The sequence below is a fragment of the Electrona antarctica genome (assembly GCF_951216825.1).
Source record: "Electrona antarctica genome assembly, chromosome: 15".
Classification (NCBI taxonomy): domain Eukaryota; kingdom Metazoa; phylum Chordata; class Actinopteri; order Myctophiformes; family Myctophidae; genus Electrona; species Electrona antarctica.
Genome location: NC_136796.1, coordinates 43,305,561 through 43,326,814, shown reverse-complemented (window position 1 = coordinate 43,326,814; position 21,254 = coordinate 43,305,561). Strand labels below are relative to the sequence as shown.

General features: G+C 40.0%; 3 protein-coding genes across 4 annotated transcripts; 1 reads left to right on the top strand and 2 right to left on the bottom strand.

Moving 5' to 3' along the window:
- Positions 1 to 1,025: 1,025 nt before the first annotated feature.
- Positions 1,026 to 4,290, bottom strand: ggcta (gamma-glutamylcyclotransferase a). 2 transcript variants are annotated; one of them, XM_079522453.1, is made up of 4 exons: positions 4,090 to 4,290; positions 2,955 to 3,100; positions 2,068 to 2,200; positions 1,026 to 1,496 (listed from the first exon to the last, which is right to left on the bottom strand). In XM_079522453.1, exons 1-4 carry the CDS (start codon positions 4,186 to 4,188, stop codon positions 1,371 to 1,373), a joined length of 504 nt encoding a protein of 167 aa, XP_079378579.1. In that variant the 5' UTR covers positions 4,189 to 4,290; the 3' UTR covers positions 1,026 to 1,370. The 2 variants fall into 2 exon arrangements, with proteins under 2 accessions (XP_079378579.1, XP_079378580.1); XM_079522454.1 differs by lacking the exon at positions 4,090 to 4,290 and adding an exon at positions 3,673 to 3,811.
- Positions 4,291 to 5,619: 1,329 nt separating this feature from the next.
- snrpd1 (small nuclear ribonucleoprotein D1 polypeptide) lies at positions 5,620 to 9,212 on the bottom strand. Its single transcript, XM_079522274.1, has 4 exons — positions 9,037 to 9,212; positions 7,648 to 7,724; positions 7,075 to 7,266; positions 5,620 to 5,844 (listed from the first exon to the last, which is right to left on the bottom strand). Exons 1-4 carry the CDS (start codon positions 9,048 to 9,050, stop codon positions 5,768 to 5,770), a joined length of 360 nt encoding a protein of 119 aa, XP_079378400.1. The 5' UTR covers positions 9,051 to 9,212; the 3' UTR covers positions 5,620 to 5,767.
- Positions 9,213 to 9,766: 554 nt separating this feature from the next.
- psmb4 (proteasome 20S subunit beta 4) lies at positions 9,767 to 15,587 on the top strand. The gene is made up of 8 exons (XM_079522577.1): positions 9,767 to 9,927; positions 11,387 to 11,513; positions 12,599 to 12,678; positions 13,098 to 13,244; positions 13,365 to 13,446; positions 13,961 to 14,077; positions 14,987 to 15,075; positions 15,426 to 15,587. The coding sequence occupies exons 1-8, from the start codon at positions 9,812 to 9,814 to the stop codon at positions 15,436 to 15,438; spliced, it is 771 nt and encodes a 256-aa protein (XP_079378703.1). The 5' UTR covers positions 9,767 to 9,811; the 3' UTR covers positions 15,439 to 15,587.
- Positions 15,588 to 21,254: the final 5,667 nt, after the last annotated feature.

Below are 21,254 nucleotides of genomic sequence, written 5' to 3'. Positions count from 1 at the left end.
ACAGCTGGTGGATGGAAATTAAGCTCCACCTCCGCTGAATTCTTGCGCGACGGCCAGATTCCCGGAAACGCTCTCCTCCGCTCAAGTCTTCCGCGGAGGTGGAGCTTCTTTTCCATCCACCAGCTGTCTAAAAACTCAGAATTTAAGCTGCGCGCAGTTTAAGAATTGCGCAGCTTAAGACCTTTTTGCGCTATGGTGTGGAGACGGTGACTTAAAGTAATTACTTAATGTGCAGAGGTCATCGCCATGTTGGCTCGTGGTGGACATTTTTGTCAACATATTTTTTTTGCCACGGACATACAAAATGACTGGACAATAATATTACCAGAAACACTTTAACACTGGAATGAATACAGGGGTCTTTGCAAATAAAACATTTGAGAACCACTAGTACTAGTTGGACTCCAAATGTGCCATGATAGTGTCATAATAAATAATTGCCATACATATTCTGAAGAAAACCTGGAGATTGACATACAGTAATTGGGTCTTATGATCAAAATAAGAACATCATAATGGTGTGTAAAACAGAAAATCAAAAAAATTGCCACGGACTTGACAGTCTTTGCCATGGACACATTTGTTCGTGTACGGACATAGAGAGTTTGCACATGCATGAGTTTGGAAGTGCTCGTTGGAAATCACTCAACCGTCCTGCGTACCACCTGTTTCTAAATGTCACATAATGCAGGAGGCAGCAAAATGTGTTATTGAAAACAAGCACTTCCAAACTCTGACACAGAAAGTAGCTCATAACGTTTCTATGGTGGATTTTTATGAAACAAAAACTTTGCAGATAGAAAGAGGATAATTCAAGCTTTTCGTACAGCTGCAATGTTGGTGAGTTTAACATTGTTTAATGCAATCAGACAGGACTTTTCTGTTTGGATGAATGGGCTGTCATGGCCAGAAAGTAGTTTTTGGCCACTCAGTGGGCGTTCCCGCATAACTTCCAGGTACGATGATGTCACACGCATATAACATATAGATATACAAGGCTTACCGTGTTTAATAAATGACAAGTAGCATAATTAAATTAGTTTATTCAAATACAGATTTCATCATTGCATTTTCAACACTTGCCCCCCCAAACACCTTTTTTCCCAGTCAATTTGCTAAGCAAATGCAGAGAGAAGGCCGTGGAATGACATTCAGCAAATTGTCTGGCTGGCCCGGTAATCAAACCGGGACTCACAGATCAGGGTAGTTTGCACTCGTGGTATGCGTCCAAAACTAACCATTCCAGATCACACTGGAAATATTGACGTGTAAAATCATTTTAAGATGTGTTCGAAAAGAGCCAGCCAAAAGTCTCCTGGCCATAGTGAGTGAGTGTAGTAAGTCCTTCTGTCCACCCAGTGGCGCTGGTCCTACTTTTTGGCCGTTCTGATTTCGTCCAGAACAGAGGGACCGCTGTAGTTGTTGGTTATTACAGCCTCCAGCTTCTGCACATACTGTACTGGAAGACCGTTCTGCTCTGCTCCCAGACACACTACCTGAGAAGACACACTAGGAATGAGACTTTCAAGAGCAATTAAAACAAATATAATAATAATATACTACTAACTAGAAGCAATAAAAGGGTTAATAGAAGTGTAATTGCAGATGGAATTTGTTTTGAGGACGGGGGTTAATCACAGTAAGGGATGTGTTTTAGCTGTCCATTCATGAACAAATGCAGTGAGAAGTTTCTTGCACATAAACACATTTGTAATCTGTATGTATGGCTGCATGGATTCATGATCATCTCTGCCAGATCTGTTGTGTAGTTGATAATGATGTGCAGGAAGCAGAATATATGTGGTTCTGTCCAGAAGACCAACAAAAGGCAAGGCACATAATGTACAATTTAGGCATTTAGCAGGCGCTCTTATAATCCAGAGCGACTTACACTACAATAAGCAAGAAACAAAAACATAAAAGAACGACAACAAAAAGAACAAAATGTAATTATGTGCAGCAGACCTAACCAATGTACAAGCTCACAATGTGTCGCATAACGAGGTGTTGCAAGCTTGTAGATCAGCCTACGAAGTATATAATAGGACTTAATTCAGTGGGCTGCACCTGTTTGTACTGAGGGGAGGGAGGGCAGCCGTGGAAGTGGTTCATCTGATAGGTCCTGCAGGACACCGGTCCACTGTCCGTCTCAACGGTCACCTCCAATGGAGAGTACAGTCCCCGCTTCACCCCTTCCTGCCTGAAAACGTGCACAGTACACACAGTAGGACTGTCACGATTACAATTTTAAGTTGACCATTAATTGTCACGCAAATAATTGCGATTTTACCGATTGACTTGTGTTTTTTGGCATTGAACATTGGAACATATGAATAAAACATTTATTTCTGTTGTGCCTGTTAGGCTTCGTAATCACAAAAATGCACAGGGCAGACACGACAAATAACGAAAATATACAAAGAAATGACGGAAATGGCTGATCTACAAGTGATGTGTTGTAACTTGTAGATCAGGTATTTCTGCTTTGTTTAAAAAATAATTAACATGGAAACGATTATGACAATTATGCAAATGATTGTGATTATGTCAAAGACAGCTGGAGCTCAACCTGCAGCCCAGACAGCGACACAGGCTGCAACTAGCAATTACTCAATTCATTGATAAACATTAAAAAATAATTCATTTAAGCCCTATTTTATACTTTGTTGCACTAGTGTTGTGCGAAAATAGTAGAAATAAATTATCTAAAAGCACCCCAGCACATCGCATTGCTTGTAGATCATCTATTTTCACTATTTTAGAATTTTGTTTTTAACAACTTTTTAAAATCACATATGGCATGACCAAAATAGGTATCAATTATTTGATTAGATTATCAATTTTATCGATTAGTGTGATTAACTGTTGTTGCACCCTGTGTGTGTGTGTGTGTGTGTGTGTGTGTGTGTGTGTGTGTGTGTGTGTGTGTGTGTGTGTGTGTGTGTGTGTCTCACGCATCCAGACTTGTGAGGTTGTCATTGTCCATAGTCCAGACAACTCCCCACACCTCTCCACCGGGACACGGTTGGATGGTGGCTGTCCCACCATGCCACCTGCTGTCCGCATGCTCATCCCAAAGGCCAAAATTCAGTATATAGTCCTGTGTGGGACAGGGAGGGGGGTTAGTAACGGTGTTGTTGCCATGTTTCTTGAGTGTAAAGTTGCTTATTTGGGGTTGCTGTTGTTTAAATCGGTGGTTCGCAAACACTTTCACTTCAAGGACCCCCACATTAATATGTATTCGTCCACAGATCCCTCCCACCTAAAAACATATTTAGTGCCAGGGAGGGACCCCTGTAGCAGATTTGACCCCCCCCACACACACACACACAAGGCATCTGATCAAATAGCCAATATATGTTTCAAGTGCTCATGTGGCCTATATATGGCCTACATATTTCTGTGTACATACTGGAACTATCCTCTCAATGTAGGGACCGATTACATTACTTACAGAGTTGTCTCCCAGTCCATTGACAGCTAGCCACAATTTTATGTCCACCAAAATTCCCTCGTTTTAATTTGCTTGTTCTATTAAATGTTATTCATTGTCACCTTTATTTTGTAATGCTTTGTGCAATAGGTCGTTTTGGGCATAGATACATTTGTCTATAGTTTTGGGAGCTAAATGTGTTCTGAGTCTTCACTTCTTCCTGCAGTGACGTAGCCTACCTGCATGGCTGTGTTCCGTTTCCGTTCCCCCTCCAGTCCAGTCCCCCTCTCACTTGACTTGTCTGTTGTCTCAAGTTATGTCAAGTTGTCTAAAGTCAGCAGAGGGCTGTACACGTTAATGCTACTGCATTATTTTCTGTTTATTTCATGGCATGCAGTGAAATACATTTGCCACCAGTTTCGGCTAGAGACAACCTGCGAGTCCATCCAGAGCCTGTCCCATAGATACTATAGATCATAGGTGCAGCCAGTCACGCAGAAAATGGTTACCTTCAGTCCGACTCCAGTAGTACATAACACATTATATTAACATAACACTATTGAAACACTAGTGCAAACCGTTATCTTGAGTTTTCATTTTCCATTATATGGACATGATTAGACTAATCAACATGCGGTTACACTGAAAACAGTTACCTTCAGTTTTCCGGTACAGTGAAACCGCGCCGAGGGGTTCGCCAGCTGCAGTCTCTCTTTCAACAAGTTGCTTCCGAACGCAAAATACATGAACGACATGTTTAATTACAATATAAATTATACAGTGTAATTAATATTTAAAAAAAAGAACTCGTCTCCTCATTTGATGGCTCTATGCAGTCAGACATTCGGCAGGGAACAAAAAAGAAACTGTGGTCCGCCCATGCCGGACCGTCCTTTTCAGAATAAAAGTAAAGTACCCGTCTAGAGTAAACGATTCATTTGCACATTAAAACTATTAACTCATACTTAAACCGACGTTCCAGTCGTATGACGGTCACGCAACGACGAAATATAAAATCAGAATATCCAAGTTAACCACACGGCCTGAAGTCCCCATGGAAGAGCCCATTTACTTTTCCATATTTAAATTAAAGGCAATATCATAAAAGCTCATCGTTCTTAACCACAGTGCATTAGTGTATACCCCTCCTACAGTGAATAATTAATGCTTCTTGCACCCTCTATTGGTCTAAAATTGGAAGTACTTCAAATGTTTCCTTACTCAGGATTCAATAGCTTAACTCCCTTGTTGCATCATGTTACTTTTCCTAACATGTAACACTGATGAACACGCCTAGTGAAGAAACACTTGTAGTAAGGGAATTTTATCAGGTATTTGACCTATCTGGGAACTAAATCGTTACCAAGAAATTTCTTCACCAATGTGTTTCTAAATGTGTCTAATAACATGTACTAAAAGTTTGAAATTCAACTCCTGTGGGAAATTGAGTTTATTAGCATAATATGTGACCATACCCATAACATCCTATATAAGGCAAAAAAGTCCAAATTTCATCATTCTTTAAGTAGCATGTGACATATGAAACTAGGGTGATTTCATGATTCTGAATCAATTCCAAGCATTAGTTTTGCACAAAAAACACTCCTTGGGCTAAATTAGACCATATCCACTTGACCAAATATGCTGATCTCATCACGTTTGTGTGGCCGTTTTCCTCCCAAGGAGTGTTTTTGTGCAAAACTAATGCTTGGAATGGATTCAGAATCATGCAAACACCCTAGTTTCATATGTAACATGTTACTTAAAGAATGATGACATTTGGACTTTTTTGCCTTATATAGGATGTTATGGGTATGGTCACATATTATGCTAATGAACTCAATTTCCCACAGGAGTTGAATTTCAAACTTTTAGTACATGTTAGACACCTTTAGAAACACATTGGTGAAGAAATTTCTTGGTAACGATTTAGTTCCGAGATTTTCATAGATTTCTCTTACTATTGCCAGTGTGGCATGTGTTGCAGTTGCCCAGTTTAACAAAGTTGGTACAATGTCACATACCCCACATTTGTTAATGACTACTCAAGGATGCACATTTAAATGAGAAAAAAACCCACAACAGATCTTTATTCAAATAGAAAACTCAAATTATACCACAAATCAAACCAGTCTGCACCGAACAGTCACTCACAGGGTTCAATAAAATGCACAGCAGACAATGGGTTCTGTCCATGTTGGAACATTTTAATGTACAAAATAAAAAGAAATAATAAAACAAAACAAAAAAGGAGTCAAGTTTCCTTGGGGAAGGTAAAAAGAAAAACCTGTACAAAACAGTGAGACAAGACTGATAACTTTGTTGGCATGGTGTTCATCTCCTGGGCCCGCCTCGGCCTCTGCCTCTTCCACGCCCACGCCCCCGTCCTCTGCCTCGCCCACGACCAGCCACTAGAGAGAACAACAATGTCGATGGTTAAATACTTTTACAATTTTACATGATCAAGTACATAGCAGTAGTTGCATACGAGTGGGTGAAAATGTGCACCTGGAGTATTGTGTGCATGGAAATTGCTCAGGTTAAAAACTACTTTGAACCTGGTTCAAATCGTTATAGGCGAAAATAGCATACAATTTCTGTTGTATCGCAATGCAATGCAAAATGACACTGTCATAAGACAGTACAAAACAGAACTCAAGTGGTTAACCGGTATAAACTGCCAGCTTGGATCCAGCACCAGTTCTGCTACAACGTGGCTTTAAAGAACCATGTAAAAGTCAAAACAGTGATTCATAGTAGGTTTTCATAGGTGGTTTTCTTCATAGCAGTCTTTTCTTCCTCACTTGTGAAGAAATGTGAAATCATGTGCCATTGTCCATGTCCAGGTTACAGAGGCCAACAGGGTAAAGTATGGCATCTCCATCAAGAGAATATACAATAGGAATATACCAATGACCATATTAAGTCACCTACAACCTGATATTGAGTGGAGTGCTCGATACTGGTACAATCAATCTGCCTCTTGGGAAAAAAAAGTAAAAACGCTACGAACACAATTCAAATTTGAAACAAAAAAACCCCGAAACAATGCCTCTTTATTCCAAACATTTCAATAACGGATACACAGTTATTGAAATGTTGACCCATATCCCAACATAAAAAGTTTGAATGTAGTTTTATTTAGAAATGTTCCACTTCCAACTTGACTCTTTTGAAAGCTGCCCCAGAAAACAGATCCGCAGCCTTCATCACAAAAGTATTTTTTTAAATTTATTTTTCCAACATAAAAAATTATAAAATATTTGCTAAAACTGATAGCTTGTATCGATTCGATACCGATATTGCATTTTAAAGCAAATATCAGCCGATACCAATGTGACGACCGATTAATTGCCCATCCCTACAGGGTTATAATTACTTGGGTACTTGTTAGAACGGACCACACAAGCAGACCCAGTGTTACTTCACAGCGAGGGATAGTTGGCTCTGCAGTCTGCACATATGCTCCAAACTGGAAGGAACTATTTTATTGTCATTGTGTTGCCAGACCTTCCAAAAATGGTTGTGGAAAAGGACAAACCTATTAAATACACTGGCTCTGAATTGATGCTCGACATGCCGCTACTTATCTCCCCGTTGAAGAACCCCCTATCCCCACTGAGCCCTTCTACGCTCCTCACCTGCTTCTCTCTTCTTGGACTTGACCTTGGGCTCGATGTCTACCAGCAGAGTGTCCAGTGGCAGGCTGTCGGGCAGGATGAAGTAGCGGATGTTGTTGCCGCGGATGCTGAGAGACTCCAGCTGGGTGGGCTCGCGGTTCTTCAGTGTCATCTTCACAGCTTTCAGGTGGGTGTTCATACTCACATCCACACCTAAGTGAGCAATAATGTGTGATTAAAGTGTTACGGATATGTACATCTGTGAGAAACTATTGTGGATCATGTATCCGAGTAGAGTAGACAAAGGAGCAAGATTTCTGATGGTCACAAAATTACACCTCATACTTAACCCATTAAAACTGGGAAAGCATTAGTGATTTCAGTGCTGGCTATTCCACAATAGCAGATGTACAAGCTCACAGCACGGCACAAGAGCTTGTACATCTGCCATTATTATTTATTTAGAAGGAATTTGTAGAATCTGCCTCAGGTCTTATACAGAGGCTGACTTCATGAAACATGTCTCCCAAAACATGCCACAGTGAAAAAGCATTGGAGAACAGGGCTGTGTCAGCCTGTGTGGGACAAACATACCTGTGATAGTTCCATGGACCTGGGTGCCATTTTTCAGTTCAATAGTGACTGTCTCATGGCTGAGTTTCATCAAAAATCTGCAAGATAGTACAAAAAAAAAGTTAACATGATTTCAACTGGTATAATTTATTACATTCGCATATGCATCCTCCATGCTTAAGTGGATATGTCTTTCATTGAAATGATCCATTAAAGGACCATTTCACCACTTTTCAACTTATCTTCATATAATTGGTCCTCACTAATGTTCATGATAAAATAGCACAATTTTTTAATCTATTTAGATTTGTATTATCGTAAGAATGGTGGCTTCCATTTTCGCATTGAAACTTTTCAGGAATAGAAAGCCTGCAGTTTCTATAAGATTGGATTCCCCATCGATGTCACAGGTGGAAAGGTTTCTGAACTGCCCACAGCCCTCACATGAGACACAGACTGAGTAGAAAACAATATTGTGGCATTTTATCATGATCATTAGTGATGACCAATTATATGAAGATAGGTTGAAAAGTGGTCCTTTAAACAACTTGCACCAAATTAGTCCTAACCACTCAAAATCCATCTTGTTTGATTCAATCCTTATCCTCTACTTGGAAGAGATTGCATTAGTAGCCTAATAAAGTGTAATGTGCACTGTTGTGCAGGAGTCACCAGATAATAGGAAGGAACCAAATGGACCCATGATGGTCTCTGATGTTAACTCGCCGAGTTAAGAAAGAGTCTTTTACAGTGTAGCTTCACTGGCTTGTGGTCCCAAAGATAAAACATCTTATAAATGAAGGCCAATAATCACTCACTGACCTATGTGCATAAAAGCATACCTGCACGAGCACTTACTTCGCGGTTTATAATAAATTATGGTCACGTTAGCACTTAGCAGTTAGCATCCACTTCCAAAACAAAGGGGAGAAGTAAATACAAAAAGCCACGATGCTTTATTAACAGCAACTATCCAATGTTTAATCTGGAATGTTTTCCGCATAAAACACAACAGTTCTCTGAAAAAACAACCTACTTTATCAGGTTAATAGACAGGAAGGTAAACATGGCCTGAACAACACACACCAGGACCGTCCGAGGGTTAACGTTACAAGTTACAACAATATACCTGTACAACTACATACTTATTACTATGCAATAAAGATATATAACTGTATAATGTACAGTTTTAATGAATTTCAGTCAGTTTATCCTGCAAGGAACTCATTCGTTCATTCATTCATTGTGGAATCCATTCATTTACAAACACTGCTTCCCGCAAATTACACCAGAAGAGCTGCATTAGCCAGCTTTTTTTAATTTTATCTAAATGCATCCGCGGACGGCAGCCTGTTTTAGCCCCAAGTAAAGACACGTCCAAGACACTGAGGTGTATTTAATTAATCTTACCTGACTAGTTTCATGTTGGTGATGGATGTTGTCTATTAATCCTCCACCAAACACACAAAAAATTACGGCGCTTTTCAGTGTTTTCCACAGGCCGCCGTTGTATGCAATACTAACGTTTTAGAGTCGCGCCGACTTGCGTCATCGATACGCGACCTTCTTCACTTTGTAGTTTACTATGGTGGGGTTATGGTGCTTTACCACCAAATCTATGTTTACCACCACCTTCTGGATCTTTGGGGTGGTGCCAGACCTTGTAGCATTTTAAAAACAAATTATAATTTATAATTATATTTATTATAATTTGTTTATTTAACAGGTAGCCAGTGAAGTGAGATTAATGATAATTCTCCGAGGTGGAAAGCCTGGTAGTAATTTATTTGTTATTTATAAAAATGGTGAAGCGAGGTTATGTGAATATTTGTAGTCTCTAAACAAGTGTTGTCGTCGTGTCGTCCACTCACAGTTAACAGTTTTTGTATTGAGTTGTGCTTGAAATGTACTGTAATTCTGCAAACTGTTAATACATACATACTTTCAATCAATCAATCAATGTTCTGTCTTCCATTTTTTAATGCAATGGGTGAATTAACTGGGTAATATGGGAATTCATCTCAGAGTCAGGACAGATTAAAAGATCCACAGATTGAAAGGAATTTTTTTTTTTGTAAATGGGTTCCTTCCAATTTCCCAGTCCCAGATCATCTTGTATCACATCTCAATAAAGTGTTTTGTCGTCACTTCCGATTTCCGAAAGACAGAATCATCATCATCCAACATGGAGTCTAGCGGCTTGAAGTTGAATTTCTGGGAGAATGGACCCAAACCCGGACAGTTTTATTCCTTCCCGGGGAACAGCTTCGGTACCGGCTGCGGTCCCGTCAAACACACACTGTAAGAGACGCAACATTCCGTCCTGTTCCGACATATTTGTTATTCATTGTGTTCTTCTGTTGTGTTGTGGTCCCACGGTGCTGTCTCATCATGGATGGTGCTAAGCTAACTAGCAACAAAAAAAGAACAGACCTTAAAGCCATCACCGCGGCGCAGTGCGGGGCGGTGATAGCTTGTAGATTTGTTATTTTCTGGCGAGGGACACCGTCCTACCAACGGAGTATAAATGAAGATGCTATGCTAACTATAGCTACTTTAACTCGTAGTTAAAAGCTTCAACTAATCAACTTGGATCCTTGCTAGTTCAATTAAAATATCACCATTGGTTGATTCCCGTCAGTCAGGGGGAAACTTTGATTTCCTGATCATCATTAGATCACCATCATCCTCACTGTTGATAATTACTTCTAATGTGGTGTATTGCGTTTCAATCTTGGATAGATCTTCCTTAGTTCCTTGATACCCGTGGGGAAATTCAACAGTAAGCTGAAACACATGTTTGTTAAATAGGCTAGACAGTCTGGACTAAGTTATTATAATATAATATTCTTTAAATACATATGTACAGTATGGCACCAGTAAATAAGACCATACATTTGGATATACGTGCAAAAACTGTTTTCAGTGTTGATGAAACCGATAAGTACAGTGTCAGCTGAGCTGGCCTACAACAGGGGTATATGTAACCGCAATTTGCAACTCTAGATTTTTTTATAATGGGATGAATCTAGAGTTGCATTACCCTCCATTGACTCCCCACTCATCATTTTGCGTTTGCGATCTGCTTGTCTTAAACGACGTTAAACTCACCAACATTGCAGCTGTAGTCCAAGCTTGAATTATTCTCTTTCAATCTGCCGAGCTTGCTTTTCATAAAAATCCCCCGTAGACATGTTATGAGCTACTTTCTGTCAAGAAATTCTGTGCAAGTGATTCTTTTTCTAAGTGCTGGAGTTTGGAAGCGCTCGTCGTAAGTCACTGAACGTCCCTGCATGCATCTGTTTCGCATTTGCACATAATGCAGGAGGCAGCAGCGCGACCCCTTAATACAAACGAGCGCTTCCAAACTCCAACATTTCTTCTTCTTGACAGAAAGTAGCTCATAACATGTCTACGGGGGATTTTTATGAAAAACAAGCTCGGCAGATTGAAAGAGAATAATTCAAGCTTGGACTACAGCTGCAATGTTGGTGAGTTTAACGTCGTTTAAGACAAGCAGATCGCAAACGCAAAATGATGAGTGGGGAGTCAATGGAGGGTATTGCAACTCTAGATTCATCCCATTATAAAAAAATCTAGAGTTGCAAATTGCGGCTAGGGTATATGGATATTTAGTATTTTAGAAGTACAGTGTTCATCAATATATTTTCGGAATGAGTAACACTGCTCTTTATTGTTTCCTGACTGTCTCCTGTACTGTACTGTACTTGTCCCCTTCCTCTGTCCTCCCCTCTGCCAGCAATCCCATGGTAACGGGGACATCAGTGTTGGGGGTGAAGTTCACCGGAGGAGTGGTGATGGCAGCGGATATGTTGGGTTCCTATGGCTCTCTGGCTCGTTTCAGGAACATCTCTCGCCTCATGAAGGTTAGACACTTGAGAAAAGGCACATTAGTTTTGGCATGTGGTGGCTATAGCAGGGAACACAATAAACAAGTACAATTTCCTATAGAACCAGTACAGATCCTGTTTTATACATTTTATGGAAGGGCCTTTTCATAAAGGTACGTTTTAAAAAAATAAAATAAAAAGATAAAGGATTAATTCTTAAAGGGATAGTTCAGATTTTTTTAACTTAAGTTGTATGAAATACTTGCCATTAATATAGTGGTTGCAACTGTATTAATTGATTGCCCGAGTCCTGTGGTGGGAGTTCTGCTCTGGTTTTGGTGAAATATCAAGTAGTTCCGGTCATTTTGTGGGGGGCACTGGGGGCCACGCAGTAAAAGTAAATTAATCCACAATCATTTGTATTGTTGACCTATTTCTAAAATATTAGTGCAACTTCTGTTCTTTTTTTACCCCTCTATCACACAGAACTATGTTTTTTGTGTCCATATCACTACGCCCAAAAAATAGTTCCATGTGATAGAGGGGTCAAAGTTGAACGAAAGTCGCGCTAATATTTTAGAAATAGGTCAACAATACAAATTACGTTCGTTTTGTGGATTCATTTACTTTTACTGCGTGGCCCCCAGTGCCCCCTACAAAATGACTGGAACTACTTAATAATGACCAAAAACAAGAGCAGAACTCCCACCATGGGACTCGGGCAATCAATTAATACAGTTGCAACCACTATATTAATGGCAAGTATTTCATACAACTTAAGTTCAAAAAATCTGAACTATCCCTTTAAGTCTCTTTCGTTGCCACTAGACTGAACGCTGTCACTGCCATGGTTTTTAAATGTTTACAAAGAGCCTCTTCCTCCCCATCCTCTCCTAATTATATAACAATCAGAGGTCATCTTTCTCCTGTTGGGTTTACTTTAGTTTTCTAGCTGTCTCCACCATCACTCCATACTATTGGCTCTCACACTGAAAGGGAATTCCAGGAAGCTTGTGTCTCCCTCCTTTTTGGTGCTTGATGTTTTACTGACAGTGCAACAATGTTGAGAGAAAAAAAGGCATAATTACGGTGTCTGATTTTGTGTTGCTTCTGTGTGACAGGTGAACAGTAGCACTATCCTGGGAGCATCAGGTGACTACGCTGATTACCAGTATCTCAAACAGATCATCGAACAGATGGTGTAAGTATGCTCTCTCTGTCAGTGTTGTTTTTGTGATGTTCTCTTCAATAGTTTTCATTTTTGTTTTAGTCACATTTTAGTCACCTGGAATGTTTTAGTTTTAGTTCTAGTTTTAGTCAACTAAATATCATAATATTTTAGTCGACTAAAATGTATTTTGGTGGGCCTTGACGCCGTTGTAATGACTGTTTTTACGCTTGCTCAAAATAGCCGATCTACAAGCTTGTAGATCGGCTATTTTCAGCATGCAACCAAGTGTAAAATGAGTGACTCAATACATTTAGCTTAGTTTTAGTCACAATAGCTTAGTTTCCATTTAGTTTTGTGTGTGTGTGTGTGTGTGTGTGTGTGTGTGTGTGGGGTCTGTTATCTTCCTTTCCTCATCCTTCCTCTACCTCTCTGTGCTCTAATGTCTCCAGTATAGATGAGGAGTTGCTAGGTGACGGTCACAGCTACAGTCCCAAGGCAGTTCATTCGTGGTTGACCAGAGTGATGTACAACCGCCGCTGTAAGATGAACCCTCTGTGGAACACTGTGATCATTGGAGGCTTCTACAACGGAGAAAGGTATTGGTACCGCATAGGTCATACAAAAATCGTCGTAACAAACGCCACTTCATGAAATCATAATTAAATGTGGTGGTTTGTTTTTATAATGAACCTGTTGGCCATGTGTTGTGCCTTCAGTTTCCTAGGTTATGTGGACAAGTTGGGCGTGGCCTATGAAGCTCCTACAGTGGCCACTGGGTTTGGTGCGTACCTGGCACAGGTGAGGAGCTATTCATTTATACTCCTTTGTTATTATACTGTGAGTGTGTAAACAAAGGAAAAAAATCAACCTGAATATAAGTTTTGATGTATTGAGATACACAAAGAAGGGGTAGGACTTTATTCCTTTTTCGAACATAAACACAAGTTAAGGATTATGAAAGATTATTATTATTTTTGGACGCTTCTTTTTTGTTTTAATATTTCCTTTGTCTTTTCTCGTTTTATATATGTTCGAAATAAATAAATTAAATAAAATATTATTCAGTTGATTACTTTTTCGAATCATGCTTCATGAATCGCTTCATATCAATGAATAGATTAACCACCAGTGTTTATTTCAAGCAAAAATAATAAATTGCAGATCTACAAGCTCACATTTCATTCAATATGAAATTAAATGATGCACACCTATAGACGAATTGCTGCTCTGTGGATTTGTCTTTGCTCAAGTAAGATCTGTTCTTTTTGGCAAATGAAATGATGCTAATGTGTGTGTCTGTGTGTCTGTGTAGCCCCTTATGAGGGAGGTGGTGGAGAATAAGGCGGAGATAACAAAGGCAGAGGCTAGGGCGCTGGTGGACCGTTGTCTCAAAGTGCTCTACTACCGTGATGCCCGCTCCTACAACAGGGTGAGTTGATCCAGTATGATACTGCTTGGACTGGGCATCTCCCAGTGCTTTGAATGTGCAGGCCTGTTTTCCATTTGGTGGGTGTGAACCAGTGACCGAAGTGTCGCATGGCAAAAGTTTCCAATCTACAAGCTCACATCGTGATGCATTGTGCACTTGTAGATCAACTAGAGGTTCATGCGCCTTCGGCACGCTCACATTCTGCTTTAAAAAAAGCAAATAAATAGGTTTCCCATCATGCACCTGTAGCCCAACATGCCTTGCACTGCGTCGAAACACGTGTCACGTTATCGGCCATAGCCAAGCGGAAGAAGGAAACGGGAGTCCTGTTTCTGGACTGTTTTAAAAGCCCCTTTTCTTGGAATGTGTCCGAATGTGTCAAGGTTACAAATCACAATGTTAACGCTTCTGAAGAGAAATAGACTTTACTATAGACGATGGAGTGCGTAATAGCGGCTTTCAGAAACTGAAGTAGGCATGATTCTAGGGGAAGAGGGTTCTTGCTAGGGGGTACTATTGGCGAAACTAAAGTAAATAAAAGAATGCAAGCATATTGGAGGTGGTGAAAGGAGTTTACGTTGCGCCCACCAATGTACAACACAGATCTATGCCGCGTGAGGGACGTGGAGTGCCTTCGCGTGTGGAGATTGAAACTGGTAGAATGCAGAGGGGAAGCCTCTGCACCTCTGAAGTGTGTGTGTGTGTGTATATAGATTTATTGAAAAAAATAAATATCACCTACAATGACATGCCCAAAATAGGAATGCCAGCTTGAGAATAGTTACACGTACAGTAAAGCAGGTGTGTGTTTAATTGTAGTTAGTTTCCCAGAATTCTCTCATCCTTGGAACTAATGGTCTTTAGAGTTCTTAACTGTTGTTAAACTGTATGTTTTTATTTGCTTTTCAGCATGAGATTGCCATAGTAACAGAGCATGGAGTGGAGATTGAGGGTCCTCTGTCCTCAGAGACAAACTGGGATATTGCCCACTGTGTCAGGTAAGGTCAAAGTTGAAATGTCAAATTCTACTTCACAAGAGCAGCGGAGACAAAAAATTGCCATATTTACTTTAAACTCTCTTAATTTATATGAGACTTAAAAAGGGATTGAAGACACAGGAGTTGATTCTCCTTGCTGTTGATTTTTTCATATTGCTTATTAATACATAAGGAAGAATTAAATATAGAATTACTGCCTATCTTGAGGGAGTGTGTATATCTATACTTTATTCAGTACTCGTTCGCAATACATCGGCCAGACTGAGATACCGGTGGTCGGGCTCTAGTGTATTGTGTATTGATGTGTGTTTGATGTATTTAACACGTGTGTGTGCGTTATCTCTCTGCAGTGGTTTCGAATGAAGAGGAATACCAATCTACTGTGTTGTTTTTGTTGATTCACATCACTTCCATAAAACATGCATACGTACATACTTTAGGTTTCTTTATTTTTTTTTCTCGTTCATTGCCATTTTTTGTAAAAAATTAAAATAAACTGTCTAAAAAATAAACTGCTTAAAGTGTTTTTTGTTTAGCAAAACATGACAAAGTTGCATCAGAGTAGACAAATGACTAGAACCACAATGATCAATAATAAATAATTATGTCCAGCCATCTATGAAATTTGCACATATCTAACTTGCTTGTTTTGTGTGTTAAATTGTCCATCTAGATATCTTTTCTTATTTCACTAGTTAAGTGCAAAGGTCGTGCATGGGAATCGAACCTGAATATGATTAATTTGACTTGACTGATTTCAATTGTAGTTCAGAGATGAAGCACGTCACTAACAAATCAATCTGTATTTTTATATATATATATATATATATATATATATATATATATATATAATATGTGTGTGTGTGTGTTCGGAAACTTAACTTTGGTCCGTTATTTCTCCACTTTAATAATACCAATTGGTATGTTATGTCATACTAATCGTTAATTAGTCACCTTTACAACGGGGTATAAGTAAGAATCTGGCGTTTGTGGGATGAGCAACACAGCTAAACGTGTGGGTAGTGCCTCCTAAACATTTGCCAAAATGCAAGTGGTTGGTAATATTCACCCTTGTAAAAAAACAACACAATGGAATGGAAGATCCAAACGCAACCGCAACACATGGCACCTCCTCATGCTGGTTACCAACCTAGCGACATTTTGCTGTGGGATGACATCCCATTCTTCAACCAGGTTTTGTTGCAAGTCAGCCGACGCCTCTACATTTGGAGGTAGGCCTATGTGATGATCCTGGATTCCTGGCTCTGTCGGGGCAAGCGTTGTCATCCTGGAGGATGGCGTTAGGTCCCAGATTCTGAAGATATGGGACTGCATTGACATTGCCTTCAATAAGTTCTGTCTTGCCCGTGAGAGAGATACCGCCCCATACCAAGTTGTTGTGGCTGGGTATGGATCTTCCACCCGCTACTGAGTTCCCTAACAGTGTAAAATTAATAAAGTGTACAAATAGCGTGTGTGTGTCAGTGTGTGTGTGTGTTTTACCTTATTGTGTGTGAGTGCAATCATCCAGTCCACTAAGCAACTCAAAGCAAGGCTGAATGCAAACCACTTGCCATTTTGGCAAATCTTTTTTTCCTTACAAGCTATGCCTAGTTGTAAAGGGAACTAATCAACGAATAAAATGATATAAAATACAATACCAATTGGTATTATTAAAGTGCAGAAATAATGGACCAAAGTTAAGTTTCCTTGTTGGACGTACAGCTTTTATTTTGCATGGCTGAATTGATACCGTGCTGTTCCTAAAGTTAATGGCTTTGTGTAGCATCATAGTGGTTCTACAAGAAATTGCATTTATTAGGTGGTTTCAGAGAGTTATGAGGTTCTGTAAATGCATTGTGAAAACACTATATCAACGCAATCGCATTAATACCAGTAAGACACCCTGAGGGCGAGCACGCATCCACCTGGGTGACGGCAGACTGCTGGGCGAGCGCTGCCGCTTTGGCATGGGGGGGGGTCAGATCAACATGGAATGTCAGAACAGGTCACCCCTATGGAGATCTAAGGGCCGATTCATACTCCTATTTTACCGCTGTAGTGCCGAAATGATTCTCGTCAGAAATTTTCAGTAGCACCGAAGAGCCGAATTTAGGACGGTACCCGCCCCCCCGAACCTCAAATGACGTCACATTGTAGGCTCTACAGAGCCGAACCGACTTTTATTCGGCTCTAAAATAGGATTATGAATCGGCCCTAAGGGTGGCAGCGGGGGAAATGTCTTGAGTGTACAGGGTTTGATGAGGTCTGGCCATATATGGAGCGTGTCTTGAGTGTACATGCGGTTTGATGAGGTCAGATCAACATATGGAATGTCGGAACAGGTCAGCTCAGCTCCATATATGGAGATCTAAGGGTTTGAGGTCAGATGTAGAGTTGCTGGCCGGCTCCATATATGCTGATCTAGGACCTAGATTATAGGTGATGATCCATTACATCCATCCATATCCAGGGTTTGATGAGGTCAGTGTCGTGATATTCATATATGGAGACCTGTCAAGAGGTGTGATGTCACGAGGCGTGACCATATATGGAGGCATGACCAACTGACGGGAGATGCAGGTTTTCATAGTAAACTGCGACCTTTTGGTCGCATTTAAACAGAAAATACAATTTTGAATACTTCAGGATTGTTTTTCTTTGATTAGCCTACTCCAGTACTTCTCATCAATGGATTCAAGTAAAAATGTGACTGAGCAACTTTCCCTTGTAGTGGAGTTATATAGGCCTATATATATACACTATATGACTCAATGAATGGGTTTGTGTACTTCACTCATTCAACTTCTCAATTTGGGGTCCAGAGATCCTTGAGGGAGTTCCAGGTGATCCCCCAGCCCAAATGGACCCTTATAGAATAGATGTTATTCTGAGATTGTACAATTGGGTCCTTGAATTAAAAGACTGACTGAAAGATTGATCCACTCCCCAGACTTGTGTAGTATTGAACCACACATTAACTACTGCCATGACGTAAACTAAACTATATTCTGGTATTATGATGTTATGATCCATTTAATTATTTTGTCTGTCTGAAATGAATACAACATGAAAATGAAGCCCATTGTGTGCGTCCATGTTTTATTATGTGACTTAATTAATGTCCATGCTTCACTGACTGTAGAAGATAGAGAAGTTAACATACGGTATTCACATTATTATTATTTTCAAAATTATTAATGATTATACTTTCACTTTCGTTGCTATGGAAATGTCAGTCACTGGGCAGACCTGAATAAATCCCAGTCCAAAAAAGAACTCTATTCAACCAATCCCATTAAAGCCTGGTTCTGTATCCATGCAGAATCCGTGCAGCCAGCCAATCAGAGCATACGTCGCCTTTGTAGTCAGGCAGACATCACACTGTCGTCCAATCACAAAAACATCTGAAAGGGGATTTTTGCTGTATCCTGGATCAGGTACTTTCTTTTTCTTTTGTAAAATAATTACTCGGGTGTGTTTCATCTGACGTGACACAAAACAGTCACATAATTTACAAACTATTCTGTCGAATTATTTAGAAAATTTCTAACACGCGACACATTGTGTTTTTAACGGGGTTTCCATTGCTTGCTAATGTTAGCTAAATGCAACTAGCTCAGCTGGTTAGCATGCTATGCTAGGTTAGCGGCTAACGGGCGAACGCTCACTTGACGTAAACCACGCGCTTTATCCCCCGTTAACAATATGCACGTGAAAAAAACTACAGCTAACGAGCGCGCGCGGGGGGAGCTATTAGCTAAAGGCTAATTAAATAATAAATACACTTCGTCGCACGAGCGCGTCGCTGGACAAAAATGACGTAATGCCATTTCATGAAGAATAAAGAAATTGTGTAGACGCTAGCGCGTCATTTTTGTGTTGAAATTACGTCATTTTTGTCGCGCGTGGAAAAGGCCCGTGCGACGAACCCTGGTTTGATCCTCTGACAGTTAACTGACAGGCTAACGGGCAGCCTGCTACGGCTCGGGTGTTTCTTCGGAATCGGTGACCTATCGAATAATGTCTCCTCCGACTGAGTACATAACGGCCAGTCTAGGGGCCAGATCATTTCTGGTCACCGTTTTCGATAAAGCCCTCCATGACCATGGGGGATAAATGTGGTGCGACTTTAAAGTCATTCGTCATTCACAACCATGCTGCTTTCATGCTCTGTGCAACGATAATATACCAATGACAATTAGGTCACCGACTTGGGCGTAACGCCAGTGTTACTACTACAGTACTACTACATTACAGGGATATACTCTGTTCTGACATGACAGCCGTGATTGAATGGCGTGTGAAGCATGGCTACTCCATTGCATGAGCCAAAAGGAACAGACCAGGCTATACAAGGATAACAGATTATACAGATATTAATCTCTATAAACGAGATTAATATCTGTACATTTTGGCAATTAGTTCAAGTTTGTATTGTGTGTGACTGTGTGTGAGTGTGTGAGTATGTGTGTGTGTGTGTGTGTGTGTGTGTGTGTGTGTGTGTGTGTGTGTGTGTTTGTGTGTGTGTGTGTGTGTGTTTGTCTGTCATTAAGCCTGGTTTATGCTCCCTTCTTCCTAAATGTCGAAGACAGTGTCTCACACACACACACACACACACACACACACACACACACACACACACACAATACAAACTTGAACTTAGGTATTGTCTCTCTGTGCATAGCTATCTTATCTTATTTCCTGTCTGTCCAAGGATGATATTGATTGACACTTTGACTTATTTTGTGTCCCAACTCCATATATGTATTTATTTATGATACATAAATAGTTCTGTTGATGTCCAGAGGAAGGTAGTCAAGAAAATAGAAACTTGCTTTCTATCAATTATTTATCAAATATTTTTTTATCCTACATAATACATCTTAATCCAGTCATATTTGGATGAATATTATGCTTAGTAGTTTCATATCTCACAACCACATAACAGTGACAAACTACGACAGTAGGCTAACACATTATTATTATTATTAATATTATTATTATTTGTATTGATTAATCGCCAAATTATTCTTTTGAAATTATCAAATACACAACACAATTACTGCAAGACAATACTTGCTCAGGTCTTGGTCCCATGTCTTTTTTTTTAGACTCATCATTTTCAAATGAATGTACGCATTTTAAAATGCTTTATAACACAGTGATAACATGCATGTCTTTGAAAAAGAAAAAAAGAACATTAACAAACTGCACAATTACATTAAGCATCTTGGATTACCTGTCTCAAGCAAGTTTCAAGTCCCTGCAAAGTTATATAGCCTACTGTACTGACATGAGTGGAAAACATGGGCTTAGTTGAAAATCAAACAAACCCACGCTTTTGTAAAATGGTGTTCAGTAATATCAAGTATATACCATAATAAAACATAAAGATCAACATGATAGACCCAGTGATGTAAATAGGTTTTCAATGTAATGAGTCCCGGGATGCAGGGATTGTCTTTTAGATGAGTCCCAGGGACATTTTATGACTAACGACGTTAGGAGTCATATTTTGCCATTTTTACGAAGTGCAGCATTGAACTCCCATTTCATTTTATATGGTTATAATGTGGTTATATTCATGTAGAAAATAAAGAAGAAATGATTATTATAACTAAAGCTAGCAAAATAAACTAGAATAAAAAAACAGTACAGTAGGACAGTAGTGCATCCCGTGGATGCAGAGGTTGTTTTATTGCGTCCCTCAACTATAAACTGCGTTTTGGGATGCAAAATGCACCATATTTTAATGAATCTCTGACCACCAGTATGGTCCATTATTATTGCTTGACAGCGCCATTAATCACAACTGGTACAAACTCAAGCGACCCACTCAACCGACCACACTCCAATTATCGATCAGAATGCCACCCTGGACTTTGATTTACTACTAACTGAAGCACCCAGGTTACTTTTCTGTATGTATTTCCTTGTCCATCTTGTTTGCCTCAGGGACGGATTAACCCCCACGAGGGCCCCTGGGCCGGTACGTTTTGCAGGGCCCCCATTTTCGTGATTTTCCGTGTTTTTATCATCTTTTTGACCTGCATTTAACTAAATCAATGGCCAATGAAGGGCCCCAGGAGCCCTTTTCAGGGCGTCAAATCTATTACCGCGCAGTCCAGTTTCTCTGAAGGGCCCCTGAGAGCCAAGGGCCCCTGGGCCACGGCCCC

Bases quoted from the DNA above. Each gene is read 5' to 3' on its own strand.
- psmb4 (XM_079522577.1), top strand. From the start codon at position 9,812: ATGGAGTCTAGCGGCTTGAAGTTGAATTTCTGGGAGAATGGACCCAAA. The intron at 9,928-11,386 runs GTAAGAGACGCA...CCCCTCTGCCAG, and splicing joins GGTCCCGTCAAACACACACT to CAATCCCATGGTAACGGGGA. The intron at 12,679-13,097 runs GTAAGTATGCTC...TAATGTCTCCAG, and splicing joins CAGATCATCGAACAGATGGT to TATAGATGAGGAGTTGCTAG.
- snrpd1 (XM_079522274.1), bottom strand. The intron at 7,267-7,647 runs GTATGTTTGTCC...TTGCTCACTTAG, and splicing joins GGTCCATGGAACTATCACAG to GTGTGGATGTGAGTATGAAC. The intron at 5,845-7,074 runs GTGAGGAGCGTA...TGTTCTCTCTAG, and splicing joins GTCCAAGAAGAGAGAAGCAG to TGGCTGGTCGTGGGCGAGGC.
- ggcta (XM_079522453.1), bottom strand. From the start codon at position 4,188: ATGTCGTTCATGTATTTTGCGTTCGGAAGCAACTTGTTGAAAGAGAGA. The intron at 2,201-2,954 runs GTGAGACACACA...GCACGTTTTCAG, and splicing joins AACCTCACAAGTCTGGATGC to GCAGGAAGGGGTGAAGCGGG. The intron at 1,497-2,067 runs GTGCAGCCCACT...GTGTCTTCTCAG, and splicing joins CCTCCCCTCAGTACAAACAG to GTAGTGTGTCTGGGAGCAGA.